Source organism: Tarenaya hassleriana, unplaced genomic scaffold (genome assembly GCF_000463585.1).
Source record: "Tarenaya hassleriana unplaced genomic scaffold, ASM46358v1 Cleome8, whole genome shotgun sequence".
NCBI classification, from domain to species: Eukaryota; Viridiplantae; Streptophyta; class Magnoliopsida; order Brassicales; family Cleomaceae; genus Tarenaya; species Tarenaya hassleriana.
The window spans coordinates 1,512,666-1,529,711 of NW_010970490.1; the positions used below are offsets into that span (position 1 = coordinate 1,512,666).

Consider the following 17,046-nt stretch of genomic DNA (forward strand, 5'->3'; position numbering starts at 1 on the left):
TCCCCCCCCCCCCCCCCAAAACAAAAACCCTCACCGACGCCTTTACGTCGTCGTTTTGACCCTTTCCTCCATTTTTTTCACTCTATTATATTTACCCCCACATGTTCTTGATCAGACCACGCACTGAATTTGTGATCAAAAGATTCGCATATGGAATGTCTTTTCTTCCCCTTTGTAAAAAAAAATAATTTTTTTATAAAATAATGAATATTGGGTTTGTGTATAAAAATTAGATTTACTGAATCTTAATAAAGTATAAATCTTTTTAAGTTCTTATGGTTTTGTTTGGATAATCCAATTTGGTTAATCCAACCGATGAAACGGAAATGCAAAGCGTTTGTCTCATTCCGAATTCGAGTTTCAAGTTGAGAAGAAGAACGCAATTCTAATCATATAACTTGTTTTTGGTCTCGGGATAGTCTGAGTTTTGGCACATGATACTCTATTACCTAAAAAACATAACCGCAGTGATTCCCAACGATTAGCCGAGATAATTAACAAGGATGGGTTCAAAATGTGATTTTTTATTGATGCGGGTGGGATTTCGGAGCAATTGAAAATGCAGGGGGTAAAGGGTAAATTGTACTGAGGAGGAGAAAGTCTGAATCATAGAGATGAGGAAAATGATGTAAATCCCAGTAATTTTTTTTCCCTTGTGTCAGAGAGTGCCTTAGCAAATGTAAAATCTTTTCCAAAAGATTTCCTTATTACCCTTTTTTCATTTCCAGGCCCTAAATATATAACTATATTAATCTTTGATGTTATACTTTTATAATTTTTTAACAATTAAACGATTTTAATTTAATTTAAAATAAAAAATAACCGATATAAATAAGAAAATAATGTTTTAATGACAAACCATAAAAGATGAGTACAGATTGGATCGACACAATTTGTATATAAAAAAACGAAATATTTACACATGTACTATTTGATAGTGGTGGACGTTTCGGTTCGATTCTTCAGAACCGAATCGAAAAATACGGTATTTTTTCAGATCCGAACCATTCTAAAATCCCGAACGGTACTATTTGTAAAAAACCGAATTTTTCGAAACCGGAACCGAACCGAAATGAATTTTAAAAATTCTGAAAAACCGAAATTTTTTGAAGAAAATCACTCTTTTTAAAAAAACACCGAAACCGAACCGAATATAATATAAAAACCGATTGATACATATTTTTATAAAACCAAAAAAATCGAACCGATTCATTTCCATCATAAAACCAAACCGATTCTCGAAACGTTCACCCCTTTACCTACTATTTACTATTTGATACAGCTACAATGGCTGTCCAAATTTTAAATTTGTTTATTTAATTTGAACAATGAGATGACATGTAATGTGGAACGGTCAGGTTGGTTTGGTTTGTTGAACACGTGTAGTATGTATGTATATAGTCATTGTAAATGTGACATTTATTTCGAACTGTGAGATTGGTACCGCCGAACAAAAAATATTCCTTTTTTTAATCATATTTTCATAATCTCTCCAATAACGTGTTCATTAATATTTTGCATTGCATTAATCAAACGACATTCGAAGCAATGATGGGTCCTCAAATTGAATTTACCCATTTCCTAATTTTCCGTTGCATAATAAATGTGGCCTTTTTGGTTTCTTGCATTGCTAATGAAAGTGAAAGTGAAATTGAAAAGGCTTTGCTTTTTAGTATTGTCCTTTTGTAATTTTGTGTGTTCTTCCAAGTGCTATTTCTCTTCATAATTTCTCTCCTTTTTTAAAAAAATATAATAAGAAGAAAAATACTCCCTTTTTAAATCTTTTTTAAATATTGTCAATACCCATTATTAAAAAAGTAATTTTTAAATATATATTAAAAAGTATATAGAAAATATCAAAATATCATTTATTTTTTAAAAAAATGACTCAAAAAATGTCATCTAAAAGTGAAGATGTCATAATCAACAATCTAATTGATACAAGCTTTTAAAACCTCGGTGGTGTTAATCACAAGGATTCGTTAGAACGTGTTGGGAAAGATGTCGTATTATTGGTGTGATGATAATGAATGGCATCGAATATCTCTCTGCTTCGCGATTGGACCAACCAACAACAAAACCATTTACGTTTCGTTTATGATTGATGAATCTGTTGCGGGAAATTTAATGTTTTTGGATAAATGGAAATTTAACACGAACCACCATTTTGATGAATGTGAGAAATTTAAGAGCATGCCACCTACTGTTTCCCTCCATTTCCTCTCGGCCCAACCACCCGAATTCCCAAAAGACAAAACCTTTCTTCTTCGTGAGCCACTCCCCCCTCGTAAAGTTCACACCTTTCTCTCTCTCCGATGTCAGATTTTGGTCGCAAGCCCTAAACCAGGTGGGATGAGTTTGGCCAAAATGTCTATAATGCCCTTCTTCTCCTCCTCCTCCGCCTTCCTCTTCCTCTCCCTTCTCTTTCTCTCCTCCGCCGCCGACCACCACCGTCACCTCCTTCATCAGCCATTTTTCCCGGTTACCACCTCCGTTCCTCCGACACAATCTCCGTCCTCAGGCCCGCAGGAGAAGCACACGTTCTCTGACGTCACGAGCCCTAACACCCCGCCGCAACGCAACCCGTTTTTCCCCTCCTCGGACCCTGTCTCCGCCGCTCCTCCGCCTCCTCCTCCGACGCGTCCGGCCACTCTCCCGACTTTTCCGGCCAACATATCCTCTCTCCTCCTGCCTGGACACAGCAGTGGCTCCAAGTCTCAGCACGGTCACCACGTCGCCAAACTCGTCATTGGCACGGCCTCCGTCGTCTCCGCCGCCCTCCTCCTTTCCCTCCTCGCCGTCTTCTTCATCTTCCTCCGCCAACGCCGCCGCGCCGCTCCGGCGGATGACGGCAAGTCCTCGAGATCAGACTCGCTCAGGCTGTTCAACACCGCTCCTTCCGACGGCTCCCTGAAACACAAGCAGCCGCCGAAGTACACTTCGACCAACACTAGCTCCGAGTTTCTCTATCTGGGCACTCTGGTTAACTCCAGGAGCGGAGGTTTAGACCAGCAAAAGGTCGCCATCTCCGCCAATGTCTCCGGCGTCGTGGGCGTAACATGCCCTGCTTCCGCTTCGTCTTCTTCTCAGTACCAGAAGCTGGGTTCGCCGGAGCTCCGGCCACTTCCTCCTTTACCGAAGTACAACGTTTGCACTCCCACTTACCAGAGCGGTGAACAGCTAAACCCTAAAGTCGACGACGAGGGAGACGACAACGACAACGATAACGATGAGTTTTTCTCTCCGAGAGGATCATCTGGTCGGAAACAGAGTCCTACACGTGTCTGGTCGAGCTCAAGAAGGGATTTTCAGGGCATCGGCGCCGATCACTTCGGCAGTACGAGCTTCAACTCAAGAACGGCGTCGTATCCGTACTCGAACACGTGTTCGCCGGCGGATTCCATGTCGTCTTCGAGCGCTTCTCCGACGACGAACACTAGTCCGACAAGCTTGAAACCCAAGTCCCCTGATTCCATTATGAATTTCCCAGCACATGCCCAGACCCACAATCCTTATCTCTCTTCATTCCCGTCTTCGTCGTCAGGGTTCGGTGTTACCGAATCATCGCTGCACCGTCAGAACAGCCAAAGCGACGGCGTTCCGGAGCAAACTGGACCATCTCCGCCTCCACCGCCGCCTCCGCCGCAGTTCTTGGAGATTTCGGCGTGCTCGAGGATAACACCGGCGAGGGACATGAGCGCTGGTCCTACGATGTCGGTCTCGGTCTCATCTCCTCCGGTGAATCCTGGCAATGGAGATGAGGAACTTGGGGAGAAGGAGGATGATTCGGAGAAGAAAGAGGATACTTTGAAACCAAAGTTGAAACCTTTACACTGGGACAAAGTCAGAGCGAGCTCGAACCGTGCCATGGTGTGGGATCAGATCAAATCAAGCTCTTTTCAGTAAGACCATCATTCACTTTCAACATAGGTGTTAACCCTCAATCGCTACCTCAGCCTTCTTTAGATATAAATGATGGCTTCTCTTATTGCAGATTGAATGAGGAAATGATAGAGACACTGTTCAGAGTGAACGGTCCAAGTTCAAGAACAAAAGATGCCGGCTTCGTTCGAAATTCTCAATCTTGGAGTCAGGAGAATCGGTTGATCGATCCAAAGAAGGCTCAGAACATTGCGATCTTGTTGAGGGCACTTAATGTTACAACCGATGAAGTATGTGAAGCCATCTCTGAAGGTACTGGCTTATGCCTTATCTATGGTTGCTCCATGTAAAAGGTTTCCACTTCAAAACACTTCGCTTAGGCTTATGTCACATGATGTCCGGTCTTAATCCTCTATGCTTGCTTGGATTATGATCCCTTTACTTGTCTCTCTCCATTATTTTACCTGACCCATCTTTTTTTGTTTTGACTTGAAACATCTCAAAGGCAACTCTGATACGCTGGGGCCAGACCTTCTCGAGTGTCTGCTGAAGATGGCCCTTACCAGAGAAGAAGAGGACATGCTTAAGGACGTTAAAGACGACGACTCTCCTTCCAAGCTATGCCCTGCCGAGAAGTTCCTCAAAGCATTGCTCGATATCCCTTTCGCCTTCAGGAGGATCGATGCCATGCTCTACATTGCCAACTTCGAACCAGAAACCGATCACCTTAGAAGGTCCTTCGACACCCTCGAGGTATAAGCCCGTTTTCGCGAATTGTGTTATACAACTCCGAATCTTTACTCGCCGGTACATTTTCAGGCTGCGTGTGGGGAATTGAAGAATACCCGAATGTTCTTGAAGCTTCTAGAAGCGGTTCTCAAGACAGGGAACCGGATGAATATAGGGACGAACAGAGGTGAAGCACATGCCTTCAAGCTCGACACTCTACTGAAGTTGGTGGATATAAAGGGCACTGATGGGAAAACCACCCTCTTGCATTTCGTGGTGCAAGAGATCATAAAATCGGAGGGAGCTCGTGTTTCAGCTCCCGACCAGAGCCCTAAAAGCGAGAACATAACTGAGCTGTCCACTCTCCAGGACGATCTCGAACTCAGAAAACTCGGGTTGCAAGTGGTTTCATGTCTCAGCTCGCAAATGATGAACGTGAAGAAAGCGGCCGCCATGGACTCAGCCACGCTCAGCAACGACATATCTGACATCGTCACTGGGATAACAAAAGTTAAGGAAGTTGCAGAGCTCAGGGAAGAAATCGGCGTAAACCCTTGCGGAGAGAAATTCTTGGCTTCCATGGATATGTTTCTGAACAAGGCGGAGAAAGAGATAGCAGAGATCCAATCCCGTGGAGGAAATGCTCTGAAAACGGTGAAGGAAGTAACGGAGTACTTCCATGGCAATTCAGAATCTCGCCCGTTCCGGATATTCGCGGTGGTCAGAGACTTTCTGGCGATTCTTGATCAAGTCTGCAAAGAAGTCGGGCGGATAAACGAGAGAACCGTGTGCGGCGGATCCGTACGGCCTTCATCGGTGAATGCGAATCTCCCGCCACTTTTCCCGGCTCTCAATGCACGGCAGAATCATCACCCTGGTTCCTCCGAGGAGGATGACGAGGACGAGTCGACTCGGTAAAGAACTCGTGTTGTTTGTTCCAGTCCGTTTGTGTATTGTCGTATCACTTCAATTTGTACGTTATTAGACACAAACATATAATATATATATATATAGGTATTATTTATATGTATTTACAAGCATTTGCATAATTGTCTGAGTCACAAATAGATACTTTAGATCACATTATTTCTATAATTTGATTTGTGTCGTCTTTTGGTAATTAAACATGTAACTTGACACAAAATTTGGAAATGAGAATAGCCAATAGAAGAATGCACGAACAACAAGACAACATCGGATTCGAAAACAACAACAACAAGACCTACTACGTACTGCGAACAAGGAAAAACAAATGCATGGAAAAAAAAACAGAGAAGAGAAAAGGAGGAATCGCTGTCTCACGGGTCCGTTTCGTACTTGGGATAGCAAAACATCTCCGGGCATGGGTAACGAGGCGGAAGCGAGATACGTGTCTGGCCCGTCTGCGTGATATGATGCTCGTGGATCTGCCGCATCACCTCCGTCTGGTAAAACTGCATCCGATATCCTCGCTCCCTGTAAATGCGTTGCTCAGCTACCCCTGCCTTCAACCTCATGTCGATGGCCTGGATACCCGTAGCAATGGCCTCTATCCTCATCCAGAGCTCGCGATAGGGATCAGGCTGGTGTCCCTGAGTCTGTGGCTCGGACTCGGGTGCAGCCGTCTCTGTCTCTGTCTCTTCAGCTCTCTGAGCGGAACGCTCTCCCAAGTCATGGTCAAATGGGGTCTGGAGCTGCTCGGATGTGAGATCAAATCGCAGACCCTCTAAGGTGAGGGAGGTAAGAAGTCGTTAGGCATGTATACCTTACGATCCACTCCCTCAGTTTCGAGGAATGCCCAGTAGTTTGTGCCGTGGTGAGACAAGATATGTCTCTTCCCTCTCAAAGCTTCGATGTCCATCGTTGTCCTACCTCTGATCTGGTCGCTGTCAAATATGCCCACGTTGATGTTCAAGCACCGAGCGATTATCGTGACGATACCACCCACGCAAATCGCAGCGTTGGAAAGCTCTGCACTGGTCACCAGTTTATCTATGTGCAGCACTACTCTAGAGGCGACATCTACCGCACTCATGCCCCAATCATCGCCATCATAAAGGTCCCTGAGAGCCAATCGGAGAAATCCGAGCTCCTGCAGGTTTATCGCACCCGAATCCGGCCGAGCAAAGAGACAGTTGGTCATGAACTGATGTAGATATCGGATCGCTGGGTGTCGAATCCATGAAGACTTAGGATTCGAGGAGTAAGAACGAGTTGCTATATGTTCCCAGAATTCTTTCTGCTTCCTAGACTGAATCCGAGGTAACTTCGATGTGGTACCGATCTTGGTACCCCTAGAATCGTCGAGAGCTGTCTGACCGAAAGTCTATGGAGCTTGCCTCGAAGGCAAAATTCAAAATATGCATCATCGACCGTACCATCCTGTGGAAAAAAACACTGGAACGTAGCGAGGAATTCTAGTGTGAGGGTTTTGTAAGTGAGCTCCCGCGTGACGTACAAATTATCCCAACCCAAGTTGGCAAATAACTGTCGTACCTGCTTCTCAATCCCTAATCGTTCTATCTCACCACTCACAGATTTGGTCGGTCTGATACCTTGGTTGATTAACCTGTTTAACCTCATTTTCTGACCTCCACCCTTGACTCTAGCCTTTGGGGGTGGCCCTGCTTCTGGTACTATGGCTCGAGGTGCCCCTATGGTTGTGACGACATTCGAGGGTAGAGACGTGGGTTCTGTGTCAATAAACTGATATCTGTATGCTTGGAAATATAGTAGAGGAAATGAACTCTCTCTGTTTTCTTATTCAAACCCATGCGAAGATACATACATTTATACAGAAGGAAATAAACCAACTATCCTATATAAAAGGAATAAGATATATACGAATATAAACAATATAGCAGATCAAAATCTGGTAGTTTAGATACTATATTGTAACACTCCCCCTCAAGATGGAGAATACATGGAGTGAATTCCCATCTTGGACAGAAGATGCCGGAAATTATCGATCAAAATCGGCTTGGTAAATAAGTCCGCAATCTGGTCACGAGAAGAAGTGTGAAGAGGCTTCAAAAATCCAGAAGAAACACGCTCACGAACGAAGTGACAATCTAATTCGATGTGTTTCGTACGTTCGTGGAACACCGGATTATTGGCAATGTGGATGGCGGACTGATTATCGCAAAAAATGGAGACAGGTTGTGGACAAAAGACATGAAGTTCACGGAGCAATGCATCAAGCCAAACCAATTCACACGTAGTCTGAGCCATAGCTCTATATTCGGACTCGGCGGAACTTCGAGAAACAGTTTGTTGCTTCTTCGATTTCCAAGAAACGAGAGCACCTCCCAAGAAAACACAAAACCCAGTCACCGATCGGCGAGAGTCGGGGCAAGACGCCCAATCGGCATCAGTATAAGCAGTCAGTTGAGAAGTCGAATTTGCCGGATAAAGGAGACCCTGGCCTGGTGCATTCTTAAGATAGCGGAGGACTCTATAAGCTGCCTGTAAGTGAGAGGTCCGAGGTTGCGCCATGTATTGACTCAGCTTCGTAACTGAAAAAGAAATGTTCGGACGAGTGATTGAGAGGTAAATTAATTTACCCAGCAAAGCCCGATAACGAGAAGGATCTGGCAGAAGATCACCACTGTCACTGCTGAGTTTCTGACCGAATTCCATGGGTGTCGCCAAAGGCTTGCAGGCAAGCATACCAAAATCCTCAAGAAGCTCGAGGGTATATTTACGTTGGCAAAGTGAGATGCCATGACGAGAGCGTGCTACTTCGAGACCAAGGAAATAACGCATATCTCCAAGATCTTTCAGCTGAAAATTAGCAGAACGAGAATCCTTAAGATCCTGCAACATGACAGAGTCATTCCCAGTGAGTAACAAATCGTCGACGTAAACAAGAATCGCCGAAAAACTAGAGCCAAGCTTCTTGGTAAAAAGGGAGCAATCAGACAGGGACTGAGTATATCCAGCTGCGACCAGAACTCGAGTGAGTTTCAAGTTCCACTGTCGAGACGCTTGTTTGAGGCCATAGAGGGACCTGTTGAGCCTGCAAACAGAATCAGAAGGGAATCTCTCCCCCTTAAGATCAGAATAGCCAGGAGGAAGAGACATATAAATCTCTTCATGAAGATCTCCATTTAAAAAAGCGTTTGACACGTCCATTTGTTGCAGCAACCATCCATTAGCAGCAGCAAGAGCGAGAACTACCCGAACCGTGGTAATCTTTGCTACCGGACTGAACGTGTCAAGGTAATCGATCCCCTCAATCTGTGTATAACCCTTAGCTACCAAACGAGCCTTGTACCGTTCCACAGAACCATCGGGATTAAATTTCATCTTAAATACCCATTTGCAGCCAATGGGGCGTTTTCCTTGTGGTAAAGAGCAGACAGTCCACGTGTTTGTCCGAGATAAAGCATCCAACTCAAGACGCATAGCATCCTTCCACTGAGCAAACTTGGCAGCCTTGGTATAACAGGTCGGTTCAGGGACAGATGAAATAGAAAGGGCAAAGTGTCGATAACCATGATGTAATCTGTCATAAGACAGAGCAGAGGATAAAGGAAAAGGTGATGAAACGGGCTCGGTGGGTGGTTGGTTATGGTGTAGCATGTAGCAGTGATAGTCAGATAAATACGGAGGGGGTCGAGTCTGCCGAGAAGGACGACCAATGTTCTCTGAAGGAGGTGAACGAATTGAAACAGAAGAAGGACCCGAAGAAGGAACTGGAACAGACACAGAGGATGAAGTTGAAGAAGACAGGAACTCGGAAACTGGAACAACTGAAGATGTCTGATACTCAGGTGTATCATAAAGAAAAAACGATGGACCAGGAAAAGGATCAGAACTCGACACAGAAGAAGAAGAGGAAGGTTCAGACTGGAAGGGAAAAATGGACTCATGGAAGACAACGTCGCGGGAAACAGAGATGACGCGAGATTCCAAGTCCAAAACCTTGTAACCTTTGACACCAAAAGGATATCCCAAGAAAACAGCTGGTTTAGCACGAGGTGAAAACTTGTGACGATCTTTCGAATGTGTAGAAACGTAGCAAAGACAGCCAAAAACCCGAAGATGCTCGTATTTGGGTTTCATATGGGTGAGACACTCAAAAGGGGACTTGTTCTGTAAGAGAGGTGTCGGAGTTCGGTTAATGAGATAAACCGCGGCAAGTACACAATCACCCCAGTACGGTAAAGGAACCTGAGACTAAAAAAACAGAGCACGAGCAACATTTAAGAGATGTTGGTGTTTGCGTTCTACAACGGAATTTTGTTGGGGTGTGTACGGACAAGAGGTATAGTGTATAATGCCTTTCGAAAGAAGAAGATTGGTAAAGGCAAGTTCGGGAGCATTGTCTGTACGAATGGATTTAATCTTAGCAGAAAATTGAGTTTCGACAAGAGATATAAACTGAGGGAATTTGAAAGAAACATCACTTTTATTGCGAAGAAGAAAAATCCATGTGACTCGAGTACAATCATCGACAATGGAGAAGAAATACCGAAAACCATCAACAGTTTGTGTATGGAATGGTCCCCAAATATCGAGATGAAGTAACTCGAAAGGATGAGCAGACAAATGACCTGACTGAGGAAACGAAAGTGTCTTCTGTTTAGCCAGAGGACAAACACGACAATGTGACGCTTTATTTGAAGGAGAAAAACGCAGCTGATCGGAGCTGGCAAGACCATGTATCCGGATGTCCGAAGGATGTCCGAGTCGGTGATGCTAGACATCGAAACTAGCTGAAGAAAGGGAAGTGCAGACTGGAGACGAAACAGTAGACTGATGTGAGCCAGGAAGATCCATGTCCAGAAGGTATAGATCATGAAGACGTTTTCCCATCCCAATCGTCAATCCCAGAGTAGGGACCTGAATATGATAGGAATCAGAAGAAAAAATCACCGAACAAGGAATGTGTTTCGTCAATAAACTGACACTTATGAGATTAAAATGAAAATGAGGGACAAATAGAACAGAATAAAGAGTAAGATGAGGGGAAATAACCACAGTGCCAGAATGGGAAACAGGCACAAGTGTACCATTCGGCAAAGTGAGCGAAAGTGGGGATGTTTCACCAAAATCAGAGAACAAAGATCGATCGCAGCAGACATGATTACTGGCGCCGGTGTCCAAAATCCAGGTAGTGCGAGAAAAACTGGGGCAAGAATCTGTATTTGTAAGAACAGGGCTAAAAAAAAAATTACCTGGGGAATTTGGTTGGGTTGTTACCAAGCTTGCATCAGAGAAAGAATTCTGCAATCCTTGAAGTTGAGTGCTAAACTGAGAAAGCAGGGACTGAGCCTGCTCGAATGTTGTACTACCAACACTCGTAGGAACAGCAGATCCAGACGATGCAAGGGCAGGCAAAGATGGTACCTGAGAACCTCCAATCATGTTGATATGAGAGTGAGGTGGTTCATTGCCAGAAGAAGCAGCCTTTGGAGTAGAACGAGAACGATTAGGCCAAGAACCCTGAGAAGCCAGCTTATGGCCTTGAGGGTAGCCATAAATCTTGAAGCAACGCGAAATATTGTGCCCTAACATACCGCAATGGGTACATAGAGGACGAGGACGAGTCTGTTGCTTGGCATCATAGGGCATTTTCTGACGACCAGTAGAAGAGTGCACTTGAAAGGCGACAGGATCTGAAGGAGCAATGAGGCGTTGTTGTTCTTCCTGAGCAATGAGGTTGTAGGCTTTGCTGATATCAGGAAGAGGTTTCATCATCAAAATCTGACGCCGAGTTGGAGTATAAGATTCATTTAACCTCATTAAAAATCGAACAACATTCCTCCTGTCACACAGCTCCTGCCAGCGTGTAGATAAGCCACAAGAGCAGCCATTGCAGGTACATGTGGGAAGCGGCTCATGATTCTTGAGTTCCTCCCAAAGAGATGTCAATCGTGTGAAATACGCATTTAGATCCAACGAGCCTTGATGGAGAACATCAATCTGCTGTTGAATGTGGTAGAGTTTGGACACATTCTTCAGCTTGAATCGATTCTCCAGATTCACCCAGATATCCCGAGCATTATCGTAGTAGACAATAAGGCTAGAGATATCGGGAGACACGGCATTGTTCAACCAAGTGGAAACGAGGTCGTTGCACCGAGACTAGAGATTATGATCTGCATGATCTGAAGGTGGTTTCAGTATAGAACCATCGATAAAGCCAAGCTTATTCTTGGCATTCAAGGCTTTGAGCATTGAACGTGCCCAAATATTGTAATTCGAAGCTCCAAGTAATTTATCGGAGATCAACGATACACTAGAAGTATCGGCAGCATGAAGAAAAAGCGGATTCGAATATGGGTCAAGGGTGGATGGAAGAACAGAAGAGACTGCAGGGGAAGCTGCAGAAGGAGCCGAAGCAGGAGAAGATGTGGCTGAGTGATCAGACATAGTGAATTAAAAAAAATATCAAAGGGAATAAATGTCGAAGTGAAGAAAGTAGAAGACAAAAGCAGTCGGAGCAATAGATTCACTCTGATACCATGTCAATAAACTGAGATCTGTATGCTTGGAAATATAGTAGAGGAAAGGAACTCTGTTTTCTTATTCAAACCCATGCGAAGATACATACATTTATACATAAGGAAATAAACCAACTATCCTATATAAAAGGAATAAGATATATACGAATATAAACAATATAGCAGATCAAAATCTGGTAGTTTAGATACTATATTGTAACATTCTGCAACAGGCATGTTTCCCAATCTGTGAGTAAAGTATAAGGCTGAGTAGGGAGAAATTTTTCGGTTACCTTGACAACACAGGACTCGAAGAGGCAGATTTGTATGCCAAGTGGGGTGAAATCCGGTGGCAAAGGAGGAGAGAGTGAAAGACGACGGTGGTGAGCGGCGGCCGAAGAGGAGTGGTCCGACGAGGGGAGGAGAGGGAGAGGAAGAGGCCGACGGTGAAGAGAATGACGCCCGGAGAAGATGGATTTCTCGAAGAAGAGGGATGACCGGAGGAGGAGGAACGTCGGAAAATGTCGGAGAGTAAAGGGGGATGCTCGCCGGTAAAAAAAGGTTGCTCGACCAAGTGAGGTTCGAGCGCGTTTTTTGAAATTCCCTCCGACTAGCCGAGCAGTTACATGGATCTTTATGAGCGAGTGATTGCTGACACGTGTCAACATGTAATGCTCTAACATTAATTTTCCACAAATTAAAATTAAAATTAAAATTAAATCGCTAGGTTTTTTCTCTCCATTAAACCACTTCGTAATTTGCAGCCCTCTCGCACGCGTTGGCGCTCCTGAAAGATCTAACGAACGGAGGTATCGGATTTCTTATTATTCGCTGTTTGTTGTCCTGAAAGATCTAACGAACGGAGGTATCGGATTTCTTATTATTCGCTGTTTGTTGTCCGATTCGAGGTTCTATTTCAGAGTTTGGCTTTATCAATCGATGTAGAAATTCCAAAATTTGTTTGAGCTCGTTCAAGAAATTTCCGGAATCTCTCTCTCCTGTTGGGTCGAAGTTTGGGGCTTTTAGGGTTTAGGGTTTGTGTGGTTTTGAGAGATTGTTGCAATCCTTAGATTTTTCTCTTTCGATCTTTTCCTCTGCTCTCTGTGATTATGCTTTCAAGCGGTTTATGTAATTCTCCTGACTTCTGGGTTGCGGACTCTTGACGGACGTTCGGTTGTGGTTACATGAGCGGGGGAGCGAATCTCAGAAGTGTTAATTTGACAGCTGATATGTTTCATGTCTCCTGAGTTGTAGATTCTTACGAACTTTTCTTAAAGTTTTCGCCTTTTGGGAAATTTTGGGCGACTCATTTGATTAGATCTTGTGTTTGCAGTTCCTCCACAAGGGATAATCAGATTTTGGTTATAGAACAGACTCAGAAGATGAGTGCAGCTGGAGAGAAAGCTTCTGGAACCACAAAAACTCCCGCAGATTTCCTTAAGTCAATCCGTGGGAGACCTGTGGTCGTGAAACTGAATTCGGGTGTTGATTACCGAGGTATTGTTTTCTAATTCCATTGTTCTCCGCTTAAAATGCCCTTCGGTGAGATATCTTTCTTTAGTTTCAGTGGTGAAGCTATTGCAATCTATGTGTTCACTTTTGCACTTAGGGTTTAGAGATTTTGACTTAAGGCATATCTGTTTTCGATGTTGATGAGATTAATGAGATTTGATTGTGCTTTTCTCATCAAGAACTCGCCGGTTATCCTGTTCAATCCTCTATGGAAAAGGTCGTTCTGTTTACCATGTTGACGAGACTAATGAGCTTTGCTATTGGTCTCCTGCACGGTTCTGCTATTTTTTTTATTGGCTCTTCAGGGTTTCACACGATGTAACTAAATATGTCATGTATAATGCCAAAAGATGCGTTATAATACCTTTTTCTCTGTGTGCTTAGGCTAATAAAGTAACGTCCTTCTCGTGAACACAACACTAATACAATTTTTTTTCCAAACTTGTATGTCTTATTCCCTGATTCAGTTTTTAGCATTGTATGTGAGCATTTTGAGTTATTTTTCTTCATACTTGATTAAGAAAAAGGTGCTTTCAACCATGTATGTAGGCATTCTGGCTTGTCTTGATGGCTACATGAACATAGCGATGGAGCAGACCGAGGAATATGTAAATGGACAGCTGAAGAACAAATACGGTGATGCTTTCATCCGTGGAAACAACGGCAAGTACATCATAAATCATTCTTTTCACGTTCACATACGCATCTTTTCTTCATAAATCATTCTTTTCAAACTGTATCTGAATGTTTTTTTAACGGGCTTGTTCGGTGCAGTTCTTTACATCAGCACAACAAAGAGGACATTGGCAGATGGAGCCTAGACTCGATGTTTGTTATCAGTGGCCATTTTTATCATTCTCTGATGCTTTCGTCTGAAACAGCTTTTGCACTTTGACCTCTATAACATTTTTGGGCTGCTGGAGTCTATCACCTCCGGTAGAACCGTAATTTTCAAGCCTACGTTTGATAAAAATGAATGTGATTCGACCATAAATGGCGCCCATCAGGTGGTCACTGCCCACATTCTGGTCTGCAGTGACTAGTGCTTTCCATGTTCAAGATCCAATTGATTCCATATAAATGTATGACTATGGGTCAATCATCAACGTGCCGTATACATTTTTAGCAGTGGACCATGTTCTGTCGACGACTTCTGAAACAGCAGAAGCCGTAAGGAATCTGATTTCATCCTCCTCTCCTAAACAATCCTCCAAATACTATGCGACTTGGGTTTTTTTTCTTTCATTCATTTCTCTATCTAGATGATCTCGATATGATGCATTAAGAGTGTGGTCTTAGTCATTTAGTGATTGGACTTTGGTAGCTGGAACATAAATTTACAGACAGAAACAACCACCAGTGTTCCGACAACCCAATCACTTGTATTGTCTACTGACGACACTTTCATGTGGTGCGGATCTTTGATGTTGCCAGAGAATTCGGCTCTAAAATCTGCTCTGTTTTTTTTTTTTGGACAGTGTTGTGCCGTTTACTGTGTGTATAATTCTTACCCACCAAGTAACACCTGCAACTCCACCGTTGATGGAGAAAATGACATAGAAAGTTGCGGTGGGCATTTATCCATAGAAGCCGTAATGAGATTTGTGTTTGACGCTCGAGAAAACATGTGGAGACAGTTGAGTCTTTAATCTTTGTAAGTGAAATATCCTTCACGTGTCCCACATCCATCAATAACATTGTCCCACATCGGAAAATGAGTTTTGATTTTATTGGGTATGTTTATAACAAAGCAGATTCAGCAAAATTCTATCATTTGAGAGAGAGAGATGGAGAAGGAGGAGGAGAGAGGGCACATATTGGGAGTGGCATATCCAACGCAAGGGCACATATCTCCAATCCACCAACTCTGCAAAAGACTCCTTTCCAAAGGCATCAAAACCACACTCACCCTCACCACCTTCGCCCACACCTCCATCAGCCCTAACCCACCACACGGCTCTGTCTCCTTAGCCACCTTCTCCGACGGCTTCGACCATGGCGGCATCTCCGCCGCCGAAAGCATCCACCACTATCTCCGCCGTTTCCAGACCGTCGGCTCCCAGACCTTGGCCCAAGTCATCAGACAGCACCAGAGTTCCGACCACCCCATCACCTGTGTCGTCTACGACGCTTTCCTGCCGTGGTGTCTTGATGTGGCCAAGGACTTCGGTCTCGTCGCCGCTCCTTTCTTCACCCAAACCTGTGCCGTTAATTACATTTACTATCTCGCTTACCAGGAAAAACTCGAGCTCCCCATTGATGGGTTGACCTTTCTTGAGCCCCAAGATTTGCCTTCTTTTCTCTCCGTCCCTGGGTCTTACCCTGCGTACCACGAGATGGTTCTGAATCAGTTCTCGAACTTAGGAAAAGCCAATTTCGTTCTCGTTAACGTCTTCGAGAAGCTGGAAGTTAAGGTACGTCTTTTGTTCTTTACTGTTTATGCATCATGTCCTAACTCTGATCTCGTCCTCTGATTCGCCGACAGGAGACGGAGTTGCTGTCCAGAGTCTGTCCACTCTTGACTGTAGGCCCGACCTTGCCGTCGTTGTACTTAGACAAACGAATAAAAACAGATGAAAACTACGATCTGATGCTATTCGATCCTAAAGGCGTGGAATCCTGCAAAGACTGGCTGAACGAGAGGCCGAAAGGGTCCGTGGTTTACGTGGCCTTTGGAAGCCTGGCCGAGCTCTGCAACGCGCAGATGGAGGAGCTTGCTTGGGCGTTAAGCAAATTCAGTTTCATTTGGGTTGTCAGAGATTCCGAAGAGACAAAACTACCGTCCGGTTTCGCAGAATCACTGGTCAAAGACAAGGCTCTGGTCGTGAAGTGGAGTCCCCAGCTCGAAGTGTTGTCAAACAGAGCAATAGGGTGTTTTCTGACACACTGTGGATGGAACTCGACAATGGAGGCCGTAAGCTTAGGGGTACCAATGGTGGCAATGCCCCAATGGACGGACCAACCCACGAATGCAAAGTACGTAGAAGATGTCTGGAAGGTCGGGATTTGCGTGAAGGCGGATGAGGAGAACGGGATCGTGAAGAGAGAAGAGATCGAGTTCTGTATAAAGGAAGTAATGGAAGGAGAGAGGAGCAGAGGTGTGAAGGAGAATGCAAAGAAATGGAGAGATTTGGCTGTGGAAGCTCTCGCAGAAGGAGGCACTTCCGATGTTAACATCGACACATTGGTTTCTGCATGTCTGTAACAACTGTTACAACTAGTTATTAAGTATGAAGTGTTCTTGAATAATGTGAATCTTCTTCTGTTCCATTTGAAAAAACTGAAATTTGAGCACAATCTTATGAGATGTTTTTTTTTTTGCTGACAAATACTCGGAAACGTAAGAAAAGAAACAACGGCTCGTGTTTTTTTTTTTTTTTTTTTTTTTGCGACAAACTGTACAGATCGAGAGAGTGATGCCCATCATCCTTCCGATCATGTTTTCTCTCGGGTTGTTTCAGATTTGATCTTGGAATCGCCCTTCATTTCCTGC

At 44.1% G+C, this 17,046-nt stretch overlaps 3 protein-coding genes across 5 annotated transcripts; all 3 read left to right on the forward strand.

The window, feature by feature from the left end:
- The first annotated feature begins 2,172 nt into the window (after window positions 1-2,172).
- LOC104802337 (formin-like protein 2) lies at window positions 2,173-5,635 on the forward strand. The gene is made up of 4 exons (XM_010525886.1): window positions 2,173-3,902; window positions 3,995-4,194; window positions 4,388-4,635; window positions 4,702-5,635. Exons 1-4 carry the CDS (start codon window positions 2,368-2,370, stop codon window positions 5,527-5,529), a joined length of 2,811 nt encoding a protein of 936 aa, XP_010524188.1. The 5' UTR covers window positions 2,173-2,367; the 3' UTR covers window positions 5,530-5,635.
- Window positions 5,636-12,774: 7,139 nt separating this feature from the next.
- Window positions 12,775-14,609, forward strand: LOC104802338 (sm-like protein LSM36B). Of its 3 annotated transcripts, none has more exons than XM_010525889.2 (4): window positions 12,775-12,850; window positions 13,375-13,538; window positions 14,103-14,216; window positions 14,328-14,609. In XM_010525889.2, exons 2-4 carry the CDS (start codon window positions 13,424-13,426, stop codon window positions 14,372-14,374), a joined length of 276 nt encoding a protein of 91 aa, XP_010524191.1. In that variant the 5' UTR covers window positions 12,775-12,850; window positions 13,375-13,423; the 3' UTR covers window positions 14,375-14,609. The 3 variants fall into 3 exon arrangements, with proteins under 3 accessions (XP_010524191.1, XP_010524189.1, XP_010524192.1); XM_010525887.2 differs by having other exon boundaries at window positions 12,800-12,906; XM_010525890.2 differs by having other exon boundaries at window positions 12,819-12,906; window positions 13,360-13,538.
- A 703-nt stretch (window positions 14,610-15,312) lies between these two features.
- LOC104802340 (UDP-glycosyltransferase 74F2-like) lies at window positions 15,313-16,871 on the forward strand. Its single transcript, XM_010525891.1, has 2 exons — window positions 15,313-15,967; window positions 16,039-16,871. Exons 1-2 carry the CDS (start codon window positions 15,341-15,343, stop codon window positions 16,756-16,758), a joined length of 1,347 nt encoding a protein of 448 aa, XP_010524193.1. The 5' UTR covers window positions 15,313-15,340; the 3' UTR covers window positions 16,759-16,871.
- Window positions 16,872-17,046: the final 175 nt, after the last annotated feature.

Coding starts and splice junctions, on each gene's coding strand:
- LOC104802337 (XM_010525886.1), top strand. CDS start 2,368: ATGTCTATAATGCCCTTCTTCTCCTCCTCCTCCGCCTTCCTCTTCCTC. Junction 3,903..3,994: donor ATCAAATCAAGCTCTTTTCA/GTAAGACCATCA, acceptor CTCTTATTGCAG/ATTGAATGAGGAAATGATAG. Junction 4,195..4,387: donor ATGTGAAGCCATCTCTGAAG/GTACTGGCTTAT, acceptor AACATCTCAAAG/GCAACTCTGATACGCTGGGG.
- LOC104802338 (XM_010525889.2), top strand. CDS start 13,424: ATGAGTGCAGCTGGAGAGAAAGCTTCTGGAACCACAAAAACTCCCGCA. Junction 13,539..14,102: donor TTCGGGTGTTGATTACCGAG/GTATTGTTTTCT, acceptor CCATGTATGTAG/GCATTCTGGCTTGTCTTGAT. Junction 14,217..14,327: donor TTTCATCCGTGGAAACAACG/GCAAGTACATCA, acceptor TGTTCGGTGCAG/TTCTTTACATCAGCACAACA.
- LOC104802340 (XM_010525891.1), top strand. CDS start 15,341: ATGGAGAAGGAGGAGGAGAGAGGGCACATATTGGGAGTGGCATATCCA. Junction 15,968..16,038: donor TCGAGAAGCTGGAAGTTAAG/GTACGTCTTTTG, acceptor ATTCGCCGACAG/GAGACGGAGTTGCTGTCCAG.